This window comes from Grampus griseus, assembly GCF_964374135.1.
Source record: "Grampus griseus genome assembly, chromosome: 11".
NCBI lineage: Eukaryota > Metazoa > Chordata > Mammalia > Artiodactyla > Delphinidae > Grampus > Grampus griseus.
Window position 1 is genome coordinate 81,954,043 of NC_139005.1, and position 13,659 is coordinate 81,967,701.

At 42.6% G+C, this 13,659-nt stretch overlaps 1 protein-coding gene across 4 annotated transcripts in view; it reads left to right on the forward strand.

The window, feature by feature from the left end:
* NR1H4 (nuclear receptor subfamily 1 group H member 4) overlaps nt 1-3,482 on the forward strand; it is a gene marked incomplete at its 5' end in the record, with an annotated part of 51,893 nt that extends 48,411 nt beyond the window's left edge. For all 4 annotated transcript variants that reach the window (XM_082666489.1, XM_082666492.1, XM_082666490.1 and 1 more), the window contains one exon: nt 812-3,482. In XM_082666489.1, coding sequence (XP_082522615.1) covers nt 812-1,050 — 239 coding nt within the window. In that variant the 3' untranslated portion in view covers nt 1,051-3,482. The remainder of the gene's footprint in view (nt 1-811) is intronic.
* Between the last annotated feature and the right edge of the window lie 10,177 nt (nt 3,483-13,659).

Consider the following 13,659-nt stretch of genomic DNA (forward strand, 5'->3'; position numbering starts at 1 on the left):
CAGAATATACCCACCAGAAATGATACTTATGCCCATCATAGAGTTTGCCTTGAGTGCGTTTATTACCTAGCCCAACCTCGTACTGCTCCCTGCATGATGGGCCAATAAATCAAGAGACGAGGTGTTGGGACAAGGAATAGCAACTTTATTTGGAAAGCCAGCAGACTAAGAAGATGGTGGACTAGTGTCCCAAAGAACACCTTACCCGAGTTATAATTCAGGCTTCTTTTCTACTAAAAGGGGAGAGGGTATGGCTGGTTGCTGCAAACTTCTTGATGCTGGAATCCTTTGTTCTTGCAGCTGTCCACGTACGTGCGGTCACAATGTTCCTATAAACCTCCAACAAGATAAATGTTATTCTCTGTTCTGCAACTTTTTATCTCTATATGAATGGAAAAGTGTTATACCTTTAAAGGTCAGAACCTTGAGAATGGGATATCGCGTATATTTCAGGCTCTAGGCAACATACTTTCACAAAAGGCACAGAGCCAGCATGACTAAGCACAAGCAACAGAGCACAAGGGTTAGAGCTAAAGGAATAGATTCAGTATGGAGTCTTTCTGGTACACGTTGATTGGAAGGAGAATTTAGGGAGGCCTCTGGGGGGCAGTAAAGGTCTTATAGCTTGATCTAGTTGTGATTACATGAGTCTAAATACATGTGTGTAAAAATTCATCAATTTGAATACTTAATTTGTACATTTAAAGTGTACATTTGTAACTTACACTTCAAAAACGTTAACATTACTGTAATTATGCCAAATTATTACTTTTCCACTTTTTTTGTCATTTTATTTTAAACTTCTAAACAGACAGACAATACATAAAGGACAGAGAGGCAGTAGAGAAGCTTCAGGAACCACTGCTTGATGTGCTACAAAAGTTGTGTAAGATTCATCAGCCTGAAAATCCTCAACATTTTGCCTGTCTTCTGGGTCGCCTGACTGAGTTGCGGACATTCAACCATCACCACGCAGAGATGCTTATGTCATGGAGAGTGAATGACCACAAGTTTACCCCGCTTCTCTGTGAAATCTGGGATGTGCAGTGATGGGCATTGCAGGGGCAGGGTCTAGCTCTTCATTTTCCTCATAATATAAATCCTATATATAACTTTCCTTTATTTCATTTGTACCTGGTTTTATGCAAGAATTCTCATCAATATTTATGTGGTAGTTATATAAGCTCCACAATTGTAAATGTGGGGCTAGGTTGAAATACTTTCTCTACTTGTATTCTACAAGGCTTCAGGGAATCTTTCACTCAAATTGGTATGCCCTGTTTGCCTAATTAAATTAATCATTACTTCAAGTCTATCTGCTGAAATAGGGAAAATCTCAGTTTGCTCTTCATCTTACCTTACTGCATATATTTTATTAAAAGGCTGTGTTCAATTTGGGCAATAAACTGAACATAATGGCAACAGGCTTTTCTTTGGGAACAAAATTTGAAAAATATACAACTTATTTCTTTAAATGATGAATAGCATCCTATCGAATCTGAGGGGGTAATTTCCAAAAAGGCAAACTCTTAGGACATAAATTGTGCTTTTCTCATCCCTGGAAGCCCTGGTGAATATTCATTCATTTTCCATAGCCCCCTGATCATTTCATATTCTTTGAAGTTCAAAGAGAATAGCATACAGAAAAGTTAATTATTGTCACATGAAACATTCCCTCAAGCAATCTCTTTCCTTACTTAGGGTCTTGAGGCAGCATTTACAAATTCAGAGTATGCAGATAACTCCAGTGATGGGACATTCCATTTAGTCTCTTAAAAGTGCTCACTATTGGCTTTAGTGCATATAATTAATCATTTTTTGTTTGTTTGTTTTGTTTTTGGAAAACACTCCTTCAGCAGGGTGCACAGCTGTTGTATACTTCCCCCAAGGCAGGAATTAGTTCATTGCCTTCCTTCATTGTTATACTGTTGCATTCTTCTCCCCATTTTCCTTTGGTGAATACAATAAAACACCTATAAGTAATGGGCTTATATGTCCCTTTCTCCTGAAATCAGCCAAAACGGAGCTTGCTTAGCAAGCAAAGAGGTTTTCGTATTAAAATATTAGGGCAACCCTGAAGTCCTAAAAATGGCTAGTCAGTAGAAAATGGAGTGAGTTGGGGCTAACATTAGTTGGATTCCATTTGCTACAACAAAAAAAGACTTGAGTCCCCACTAGGTAAGATATTGTTGCTAATCTCCATAGGAGATACAAAGATGATTAAGACGCAGTAACTGCCTGGAGGGGCTTACACAGAGCAAAGTGCTGTGGGCTCACCTGGGAAAACCTCAAGGAGGAGGTGGCATTTCCCCTGGGCTTGGAAGGATAGTCAGGACTCCATGGGTCAGGGTAGGAAGGGAGGGGATTCAAGGTGAAAGGGGTGGCAGGAGCAAAAGAAGGGAGAAAAGGGAGTTGTGCAGATGTTAAAAGACCACAAGTAACCTGGGCCAGAGAGGGAGGGTGCACAGTATCGTTGTAAGCCACAGTTTCACCACTGCAAAATGAAGATCTCAGTACCCACCAACTAAAGGGATTTAGCTGATGAATGAAGAGCAAATGGGAAATTGCAGACCCACCAGGGAAGAGGGGGGTAAGGAAAGGACATTTAAGACAGAGAAGTAAATCTCTGAATGCCTGAGGGAGCAGGTCCAGTTTGGGGAATTGAGTGTATTTTGGGGTTTCCAGATCATAAGGCATCTGTGGGGAAGGTGGTGGGAAGTGAGTGGGAACTAAGGGGGCACTGTAGACAGAGCTAGGAGTTAATCCTCTAGGTCTGGATTTATGCAAGCGGTTAAGACCTTGTAATAGCAAGTAATAATGCTTCTTATGTGGAAAATGAATTGTGATATAATGAGAAATATATATTTGGTCTTTGTCCCCAGTTTCTGACAGAGAGCTTCTAAAACACTTGGCATTTCCTGAGCAATAGGAGCATCTTTCATTATTCATAACAAGACCCTTTCAACCCCACCTGAGTTTATGCTAATAAGGTGACTCTTGGGAATTCCCTGGTGGTCCAGTGGTTAGGGCTCTGCGTTTCCACTGCAGGGGGCATGGGTTTGATCCCTGGTTGGGGAACTAAGATACCACATGCCACTTAGCGTGGCCAGAAAAAAAAAGTGACTCCTGGTGGGCCCCTAGATGCTTCAGGATGGGGTATGGCTGCCAGAGGAACCAACCACGTGATTAGAGGGTTAGAACTCTCAGTCCCATTCCTCAACCTCCAGAGAGGGGAGAGGACCCCAGAGATGGAGGTCAATTAGCAACGGCGGATGATTTAATCATTCATGTCTATGTAATGGAACTTCCAATTTAAAAAAAAAAAACCCTAAATGACGAGATTTGGAGAGCTTCTGGGTTCGTGAACACATCGAGGTACTAGGAGGGTGGTGTGCCAGAGCATGGAAGCTCCATGCCCCCCTCTCTATGCCCTATGTCTCTTCCATTTGATTGTTCCTGAGATGTAACCTTTATAATAAACTGGTAATGGTGAGTGAACTGCTTTCCTGAGTTCTGTGAGCCATACTAGCAAATTAACAAACCTGAAGAGGGAATCATCTGCAAATATCTTATTTCCAAATAAGGGCACATTCTGAGGTTCCAGGTGGACATGAAATTTGGAGGGAACTCTATTCAACTCACTATATAGATATAATATTTTAGTATTGATCACAACTGTTGTTATCATACAATTTTATATCATTGAATTAATACAGATATTTGTTAATGTAAATCAATAACATTCCTTTATAATAGAACTTAGTCTTGTTTTTAATGTAGTTGGCTCTCAGCTCATCTGCTGAATGAGTAGTTTGTGAATGAATCAAGACCTCTATTGTCCCAAAATTTCATACAGCAGTTCATACAAGGCACAATCTCTAGATTGATAGTCAATAATGTCAAAGCGTTAAAAACAACAGCAGAAACTACAAAATGCAGAACAAAACAACTAATAAACCAATAAAAAGAAAAAAAATTCTCCAACAACTACAGTAAACTTCAAGCAATAGAGAATTCTTGAAGAGCTATGGGGAAAAAAAATCATATTTCAATATTCAAAGGTTATATAAGAGACTCTTCTGTATTTGATAGAGATGTTTAGTCAGATGAACAAATATCCCTAATGTAAACACTTGAAAATTTTAGATCTCCACGCATGGTGCTTTCTTAAAGCGGGCACATAATCACAATCTCGGGAAAGTCAGAATGAAAATACTTTATTATCCGATGGAAGCAAACTGGTGAGTCTTGCCTTGCATGTTACAACCATGCCAATTTCAAGTGAGAACATCTAAAACATTGCTATTAACCTAACCACCAATTAGAAAATGTACACATGAAAGTAGATTGCAGCTCATTAGGTGAAACTCTCAATTACTAATTGCAGTGTTAAAATCAAGGTAGGTAAGATGGTGAGTGTGCTTAGGGGGCAGGGTACTAACTGGGAATTCATGTAAAAGTGAGGTTGAGGGAGCAACAAGGGGAACTTTTCTCTTTTTCACACATAAGGGAAAAGCAACAAGAATCAAAAGAATCTAGAAGGGAACTCTTTACCCAATCCCCACATTTAACCAGGAAGTTAAATGTGGAAGTTGAATGTGAGGAAGATGGGCTTAGAGAAGTGATTTGCACAGATTTCCTGACTTCGGATTCACTTTCCATCACAGTGTCCTGTATCTTTTAGAGGAGTTACCAAGACAAACCGAACAGACAATGAAAATAAAAAGAAAGCAACCATAAAGATACCCTGCTGCCAAACTTTCAGCAAATGTCTTAGAGAAATATTAAGTGGTGTGTGTGTGTATTTGAATGAGAATGTGTACATACTTCAAATAGTCGTATAAGTGGTATTCAAATGTTTAGTTACATAGTATGTATGTAAGAAAAAATAAAAGACATGTTAACTACTGGCTCATCAAACAAGATCCGTGACACAATTTACTTATTCTTAAGGTTCTGTAGAAAAGTGTACATATTTTGATATTAGGGCTCAACAAATCCAATTTAAAACCAGAACTCCACTTGAAATTTGGCTAAATGAAATGGTATGGAAAATTGCCCTTTAGTTTTTGTTTCTTTTTTTTTTTTTTAATAATTTTTGGCTGCATTGGGTCTTTGTTGCTATGCGGGCTTTCTCTAGTTGTGGCGAGTGGGGGCTACTCTTCATTGCGGTGCATGAGCTTCTCATTGTGGTGGCTTCTCTTGTTGCAGAGCACAGGATCTAGGTGTGCGGGCTCAGTAGTTGTGGCTCGCCGGCTCTAGAGCACAGGCTCAGTACTTGTGGCACACGGGCTTAGTTGCTCCGCGGCATGTGGGATCTTCCCGGACCAGGGCTTGAACCCATGTCCCCTGCATTGGCAGGCGGATTCTTAACCACGGCACCACCAGGGAAGTCCTGCCCTTTAGTTTTAAATAGAAACACTATAAAACATAGGTTGATTTGAACAACAGGTCCTGTGAAAATGAATCTATAGCAGTCATGGGCAGCAAAGGGTTCTGGGATAGACATCAGTAAAAAATGGAGCAACCACTCTTGGGTATCAGGTTCAATGACCACTTAAATGTCAACTTTTGGATGACCATCTTCACCTGCTTAACCCAGAAGGTAAGCTCTGTGAGAGCAGGACCCCAGTGCTTAGGATGGAGTCTGGTGCAGAGAAAGTGTTTAACAGTATTTGTTGAATTGACTTCTCAAATCTGTATCTCTTTCACAAACTAATTTAACCAGCTTCAGACCTAACTTTCCAACCATCTTCTGAACACCTCAACCTGCACGTTCCTCTCACATTTCAAAGTGAACACAACCCCACACCAAAATGCATTATTCTTCCCCCACAGTTGTTTTCCCTGTGCTCCTTAGAGCAGCATCGCTGTCACATGATACCAAGTCCAGATAAATCAGCCTCTTGAATATCTCCAGACACCTCTTTCTCACCCTCCCTTCTGAGCTAGTTTATGTAATTATCATCTTTTAATTTTTAGAATTGCTGCCAGTCTTACTCCTTTCTTCAAAAATCCTCAAAAATGAATTTTTTTTCTTTTCCTGAAACACAAATCAATCACAATTGCCTGCAAGAAAGGATCTAAATTCCTTAGTACCTATGAGGGTTTTCATCTGTGCCTACTCCTCCAGCCTGATCTACCTCCGAATCCCAAACTTTAATCATTCAGAACTACTATTCCCAGAACAACTGCTCTCACATCCCTGGAGGCTTGTTTTTCTCTCTGCCTAGAAAGCACTCCTTACTCCAAATTATCCTCTCTCTTGGCAATTCTTATTCGTCCTTCAAAATTCAAGCCCTTTCAAACCTCTGACCATCACCCTACAAGATTGTTAGGTGTTCCATCTTTTCGCAGACTTCCACTGGTTTCCACTGAGTCATTACCACGCTGCTGGGCACTTGAAGGCAGGGGCTGTCGTTTTCACTTTTGTCTCTTCAGCAAGCAACAGTACCTCCTCATTGTTTTTGATAGGTGAATGAAGGAATAAATGCTGGGGAACATCATTCCAGGCAATTCCACTCTTTACAGATGGGAAACTGAGGCCCAGAAAGGCAACATGATGTGACAAAATAAAACTAAGAAGAGGGGAAAGGCCTGGCCTTCCAGGCTTTCGGCACCGATTTTGCCCCCATAATAAGCCACAATTAGTGATCACGGACCTACCTCTTGTTACATTCAAGACCAGTCTCCATACTTCAACTCTGGGAGCTAGTACGCAGCTCTCATTGCGTTGAGGTTACTCCTTCTCCTCCCAGGAGAAGGGAGGAGACCCCGCTCCGGTGTTTCCTCGAGGAAAAGCCCAGACCCTGCTCCGGTGTTTCCTCAAGGAAAAGCCAACATCCTCTTTCCGCTTTCAGTTGTGGCCTGCACCTACAGGATTTCTCTCCATCCCTCTCCCCACACCCCTCACAGGACTCCCACTCCTGCAGGGTGACAGTTTGTATCCGGAAACCTAGCGCCCTCAGTACAGCCAGATCGCGGGTGGATTTAGAATTGGGAGGGGCTCTTAACAGAACAGGATAAAACTCAGAGCAACTCTACCGCGCACTATTCCGGGATGCTTGGAGAAGTTGATTCACCTCTCCTGCTAATCGGGACAAAAAGGGTTTGTTGCTGTCGCTGAGGGGCCAGATGAGAGGAGGTACTCTGTGACCAAGCCATTTTCTGTGAGAAGAGGAGCTTAGCCCCCCAGAGTTGTGAGACGCCAGGCGGAGGAAGGCGAGGCGCCCCTCGACTCAGAGGCCCGCGGGTCTGCGGCTTCCCGGCGGCTTGGGGGCGGGGCCTCCAGCCAAGCCCCCTCTCCGCCTTCTGATTGGTTCCTTCGAAACAGGCGGTGGCGAACCGCTGCGAAGCTCGAGGCAGAGGCGGCGGCTGCGGCGGCGGTTGGGCAGGGGCGTGCCGGCCAGGCACAGATTGAGCGAAATGTCGCCCCACAGGGAGCAGTGACCCTCCTGCGTCTGGGCGGGTGAGTACTTTCCTGTTTGCCTTCTCTTTCCTCGCGAACTCTTACTTGCCTTCTCGGCTGCCGCGTCTCAGCTTGCGCTCGAGGAGCCCTCAGCGCTCCGCGCAGGGGAAGCGGTGGTTCGGTTGGGGCCCCGAGCTGCGGGATCCAAGACGCTGTCCGATTGGCCCGCTGCGGGAGTCCTGTGCTCTGATTGGTCCCCGGGGCCGTCAAGGTGAAGTTATGCCTGCCTTCCCATGCCCACCCGGGTGCGGTGCGAGGGGCCACAGGTGTGCTGGGGTGGGGGACGGCAGGTGTGGGTGTGCTAGGTTAGGGAAGAGGTAGCGACCCGCTGTCGTTCTGCTTTAGACTCCAGGGAGGGATGAGAGCCTGAAGCTAGTTTAGGCTCTCCAGGGGCACCTTCATTTCCAAGCACCTAGCACATATAGGGTCGCTTGATTCCTTAGTGCCTCCCTCAGCAAGAAGTGATGAAGTCACTGACGTTGGAAGGAGAATGACACACAGTCATTTTGCACTCTGGCAGAGTTTACAGTTTCTTCCCTATTTGTTCCCTCCAGTCGTTGCAAGGCCCATGTCGCCGAATAACTGGCGGCTCTGTTCGATGCTTTCCCCACCCACACGTCTCGGTTTGAAAGCCTGCGTTACGGGGAGGTTTGTAGATTGCCTTGGAAGTAGGAGGAAAGTTTTGGAGGGAGTGCTTGACCATGCAGTCATTCCTGGTTCCTAACTTTTCGAACCACGGGATTGAGTTTTATGGATTTAGAGTGCTTTGTGGTACGTCTGGTGAAGTTGAGTCGCTATCAAGTGAAGAGATTTTTTTTTTTTTTTTTTTGCAGGCCCTGTCTAGGTCAGAGTTTGGGTTTTGCTTCGTTTGTGTGGAGAGTGCTCATACCTACTCTCTCAGAAGATAAGCAGTTTGTGAACTGCTGTCTGATTACCTCACTTGGGACTTAAATAATTAGGAATTGGAATTCTCACCACCTCAGATTCCCTTTGGGAGGAGATTGGAATGGATTTGAATGAAAAAGTGGAAACTGGTGATAGTCATCTGGTGTAGAATCCTGATACATGTTACCTGTCTGACTCATCTCTTTCAAAAACTCATTAAAAACCCCACAGATTTTGAATAGTGGGTGTCTCTGCTATTTTTATATTAATGAATTATAAGTAATATTTCTTTTAATGTAGCAGAGTTTCTAAACATGGGGGCTCTGAAATCACACTTTACTGTGTGTGTGACCTTAGGCAAGTTACTTAATCTTTCTAAGTCTAAGTTTCATACTGTGCAAACGAAGGTTGATAATAAATAGTTCCTACCTTATTGATGTGAAGGTTGTTGTGAAGATCAAGTGAAATAATCCATAGTACAGTGCCTGACACATAGCTTGTATTATTTCTATGCTGTTTAATTTGGATTAAAAGTTTCAAGCTATCCCCAAAGGGCAGGCAGAGAGGAGCAGAAGGTGAAGGCAGTGCCAGAGGTCATGGTAGCTGTCATTCGTTGATTAAGTTAGTCCATGTAAAGCACTTAAAATTATTTCTGGCACATACTAAACACTAACTACTGCTTATAATGCATTATTACCTAGAATGTGTCAGGTACTGTTCTAGGTGCTTTACTTATATTATTGTTAAACCTCTTAATAATCCTGCAGTCTCCTTGGTGTTTTCTCCATGTCATAGATTAAACTGAAGCTCAGAGAAAGGAATTAAGCTACTAAGGTCCACCCAGAATTCAGTCTAGACTGTCTCCAGTGTCCAGCCTCTTTTTTTTTTTAATCACACTACTCTTGCATTTATATTCCCAGCTATAAGCAACTTCTCTGCGGAGTTGTTTGTATGGCCCAGGTTCATTTCTGCTGTGGGTATCAGTTTATTTTGAATACTTCATTAAAAAATAGAAGTAACTTGTGATGGTAAATCAAAGTGTGTGATAAGGGAATAATGTCAACAGTATACCTGCTAATATACTAAAAAACTAAATGAGTCCAGTGATGTTTGGATGATTGGTCAGTTCAGAAGTAATGTTTCCTAATTTATATTTTCCCATTTAGTTTTTGCTCATTTACTGTACTTTTTACTAAGCAGCACTCTTTTTTTTCTTTCCTGTCAATCTCAATTTAAGTTTGGAGATAAGAATGAAAGTGCAGTTATTTCAATAAGTTTTTTCAATCTGGCTGTTGATGAGGAAAGTAAGGGATTAAGATTAATGTGTATTGTTATGTTTTGCTTTCTTACAGTAACATGGCTGTGTATGTATGTCTATGTATGTGTGTTTTACTTTCTTCCTATTATTCTTTGCTTCCTATACTTTGACTGCTTTTTTTTTTTTTTTTTTTTGTGGGGGAGGGTATGCGGGCCTCTCACTGTTGTGGCCTCTCCCATTGCGGAGCACAGGCTCCGGACGCGCAGGCTCAGCGGCCATGGCTCACGGGCCCAGCCGCTCCGCGGCATGTGGGATCTTCCCAGACCGGGGCACGAACCCGTGTCCCCTGCATCAGCAGGCGGACTCTCAACCACTGCGCCACCAGGGAAGCCCCTGCTTCCTATACTTTGATATCAGATATACCTTTACATCCTTAATGAACCATGCAGTGTACATAGAATTTGAGAGACTAGGAAACTTGAGTCTGTCAGTCTGTTGTCTCATTTTGAATTTCCCTATTTTAGTTGAAATGTAACTGCCATAGAGAAATGCCTAAGAAGTAATGTTTATACGATGCAGGCAAGAATTATAATTGTATCTCTTTAGTGTTTCTCCTTCTAAAAACTCATAAAGTTTTATCATGTTATTACGTTGTTACAGAGTAGGTGGTTTTAACAGAATGTTGCCATGTATTTCATAAGTGAATTACTAATGTACAAAGACCTAGAATGTATGAAATGTAGCAGAGACATTAAATGCAGTTTTGTTTTTGCTGCTGAAAGTGTCATGGGGATTTACAGTATTAAAACCATCAGTCATATATTAGATATTGCTGAAGTGCTGATAGAGACTTCTGCCTACTCTCACAAAACATAAACTTTTTTGTAAGAAAGTATAAGCTATGGTGAAGGACTCACTTTATATGGAATTTTAAACATTATGACTTGTGTTTTCCCTTGATGGATGACTTGTTAATATTGTTGATCCCCAAAATAAAATTGGCTCTTGGGGCTTCCCTGGTGGCGCAGTGGTTGAGAGTCCGCCTGCTGATGCAGAGGACACGGGTTTGTGCCCCGGTCTGGGAAGATCCCACATGCCGCGGAGCGGCTGGGCCCGTGAGCCATGGCTGCTGAGCCTGCGCGTCCGGAGCCTGTGCTCCGCAACAGGAGAGGCCACAACAGTGAGAGGCCCGCGTACCACACACACACACACACACAAATTGGCTCTTGAAAAAAATTATTTAACTTTGTTCAAGAGTTTTTCTTTTTCACACACACACACACACACACACACACACAGTTTAGAAAACACTGTGATCCCGGTAATACTTAAATACTGTACTGCAGATTGCTTTTGGTTGCATGACATATAATAGACATCTTTTCATATCAGTACATACAGCTCTTTTTCTTTTTTTTAATGTTGTTTTTACATTTCTTTGTTACTGTATATGTATGTTTTCCAGAGTCTTTTAGTCTATCATATATAAAGGCAAATGGATTTTAAGTTTTTAAAAAATTTTTTGTATCCCACAAAATTTTATGACAAACTAATAATTCTATCTAATACAAAATTAAATTCTTCAGGTTGGATCTCTGCCAAACATTGCAAAAGGAAATTTTCAAATAAAAAAGTAAAGACTCCCAACAAATGAAGAGCCTTTATATTTTGCAGATAACATGTGATGTTTTATTACGGAGTAAGAATCTTATTTCTTCCTCTTAAAAATCTTCATCTGCTTTGGAAGCTACCTTTACCTTAAAGGAATATACCACAGATTTATTTCATTATTGTTTCATATTTCCTTTAGTAATAAATACAACACTTATTGTTTAGGAGTAATTCCAGGGCTAAATTTAGCACTGAGTTCTACATACAAGTGGAAGAGATGGAGAAGGTTACCCCCTTACGAATCTTATTTTTTTTAAGTATAGAGTACAGCAAAATAGAAGCCTATATTGCTATACAACTTAAACAGGGGAGGAGGTTCACGGAGGCTTTTTAGAGCAGTTGAATCTGAAGGGTAGGTAGGAGTGAGTCTGAAACAGGGGAGGAAGGGGAGCGTTCCATGTAGATGGATCGCAGAGATGAGAGAGCAGCGTGCTCCACGGGCCAAAAGAAGTTCAACATGGCTGGAGTGTAAGGGTCAGAGGTGGCCGAGGGGATCCTATAAGGCTTTGATGGCTTCCTTAAGGACTTTAGGCTTTTTCCTGAAGGCAGTGGAGAGCCATTAAGGGTTTTTATTTGTTTATTATTTCTGGCTGCGTTGGGTCTTCGTTGCTGTACGCAGGCTTTCTCTAGTTGCGATGAGCAGGGCTACTCTTCTTCGGGGTGCGTGGGCTTCTCATTGTGGTGGTTTCTCTTGTTGTGGAGCACGGGCTCTAGGCACGCGGGCTTCAGTAGTTGTGGCTCACAGGCTCTAGAGTGCAGGCTCAGCAGTTGTGGCACACGGGCTTAGTTGCTCCGTGGCATGTGGGATCTTCCCCGACCAGGGCTTGAACCTGTGTTCCCTGCATTGGCAGGAGGATTCTTAACCACTGCACCACCAGGGAAGCCCCCATTAAGGGTTTTAAGCAGGGAAGTAGTAACATCCTTATATGGGAGTTTGTGAAGGCTCACTCTGGCTGCAGTATAGGAACAGGTTGGAGGCATGAAAGAGTAGAGAGAGCGCGACTGGTTGGAGGCTGTTTCAGTAAACCTGGAAAAGGATGGTGGTGGCTTGAACTAAAGGAGTGGCCTTGGGTATTGAAGAGTAAATGTAAAGGTAGAAACAACGAGATACGGCCACTGATTGTTCTGGCTGAGGTAGGTTTGGAGCTGGGGCAGAGCTGTGAGAGAGGAAGGAGTCCGCATGACCTGGAACTTGGTGAGTGTGGGTGCTGTTCCCTGAGACAGTAAACGCTAGGAGCCTTTGTAAATATTTAAATGAATGAGTGAATGAATGATCTCCGATGTACAAAGGCAGGGCCATTGTTGATGACGATAGCACACACACAGCACTCACAATGGCTTTTACCTGTAAATTTTGCATCTTTTTTTTTTTTTTTTAAGTGTGCTATATACAGCTGGTGCCCTTTACTCGTTGCTTCAATGCATTGGCCTTGCTACATCTTCTAACCATGTTTGGATACGTATCGCTTTCTCTAGGTCAAATGTCTTGACCCTTTGGGAATATCTTCCTTTCTTCGCTTAAGATGTGTATTAGTTTCCTATTACTGCTAGAACAAATAACCACAAACTTGGTCGTTTAAAACAACATAAATGTATTTTACAGTTGGGAGGTCAAAATTCTGAAATGAGCTAAAAAAAAGAAAAAGACGTTAGTAGGGCTGCATCCATTTTAAGGGTTGTGGGTGGGGGGGTAGCTCTTTTCTTCCCCTTTTCCAGCCTCTAGCAGGCACCTGCGTTTCCTGGCTGCTTCCTCTCCAAGCCGGCAGTGTAACAGCTCCAGCCTCTCTCTTTCTCTGCCTCTTGTGTCATGACATCTCTTTCTCTCTCTCTGCTTCTCTTGGCACATCCCCTTCTCTGGCTGTGACCTTTCTGCATCCCTCTTATAAGGTCTCTGGTGATTACATTGGGCTCACCAGGATAATCTCCCATCTCCTTAGGCCCTTAATTTACTCAATCGCCAAGATCCATTTTGCCCACGAAGGCAGTATATTCACAGGTTTTGGGGTTTAGTACATAGACATCTTTGGGGACCATTATGTGGTCTACCACAATGGAATTTATTTAAAGCCGTAATAAAAATGTGCCCGTCCAGTAGGGCAACCCCATGAATTCCTGAGTAGCACATTGCTCCCGGAGTCCTTGTGCACTGGCACAGCTGTTCTGTCCCGTTCATTTGGACCCTCTGCCAAATACACCAGTTTTAGTCATTTTTTTCATAGTGATTCCTCTGGTATATCAGGCAGCTCACTTAACCTGCTGGTACCTTGACTAGTAACCACTTCACATATTTCACCTTGGACATGTTTGGTGAGAGGTAAAATTATTTATTGGGTCATGTAATAAATAAAAGTGAAAAATAATAAATAATACCCAAAAA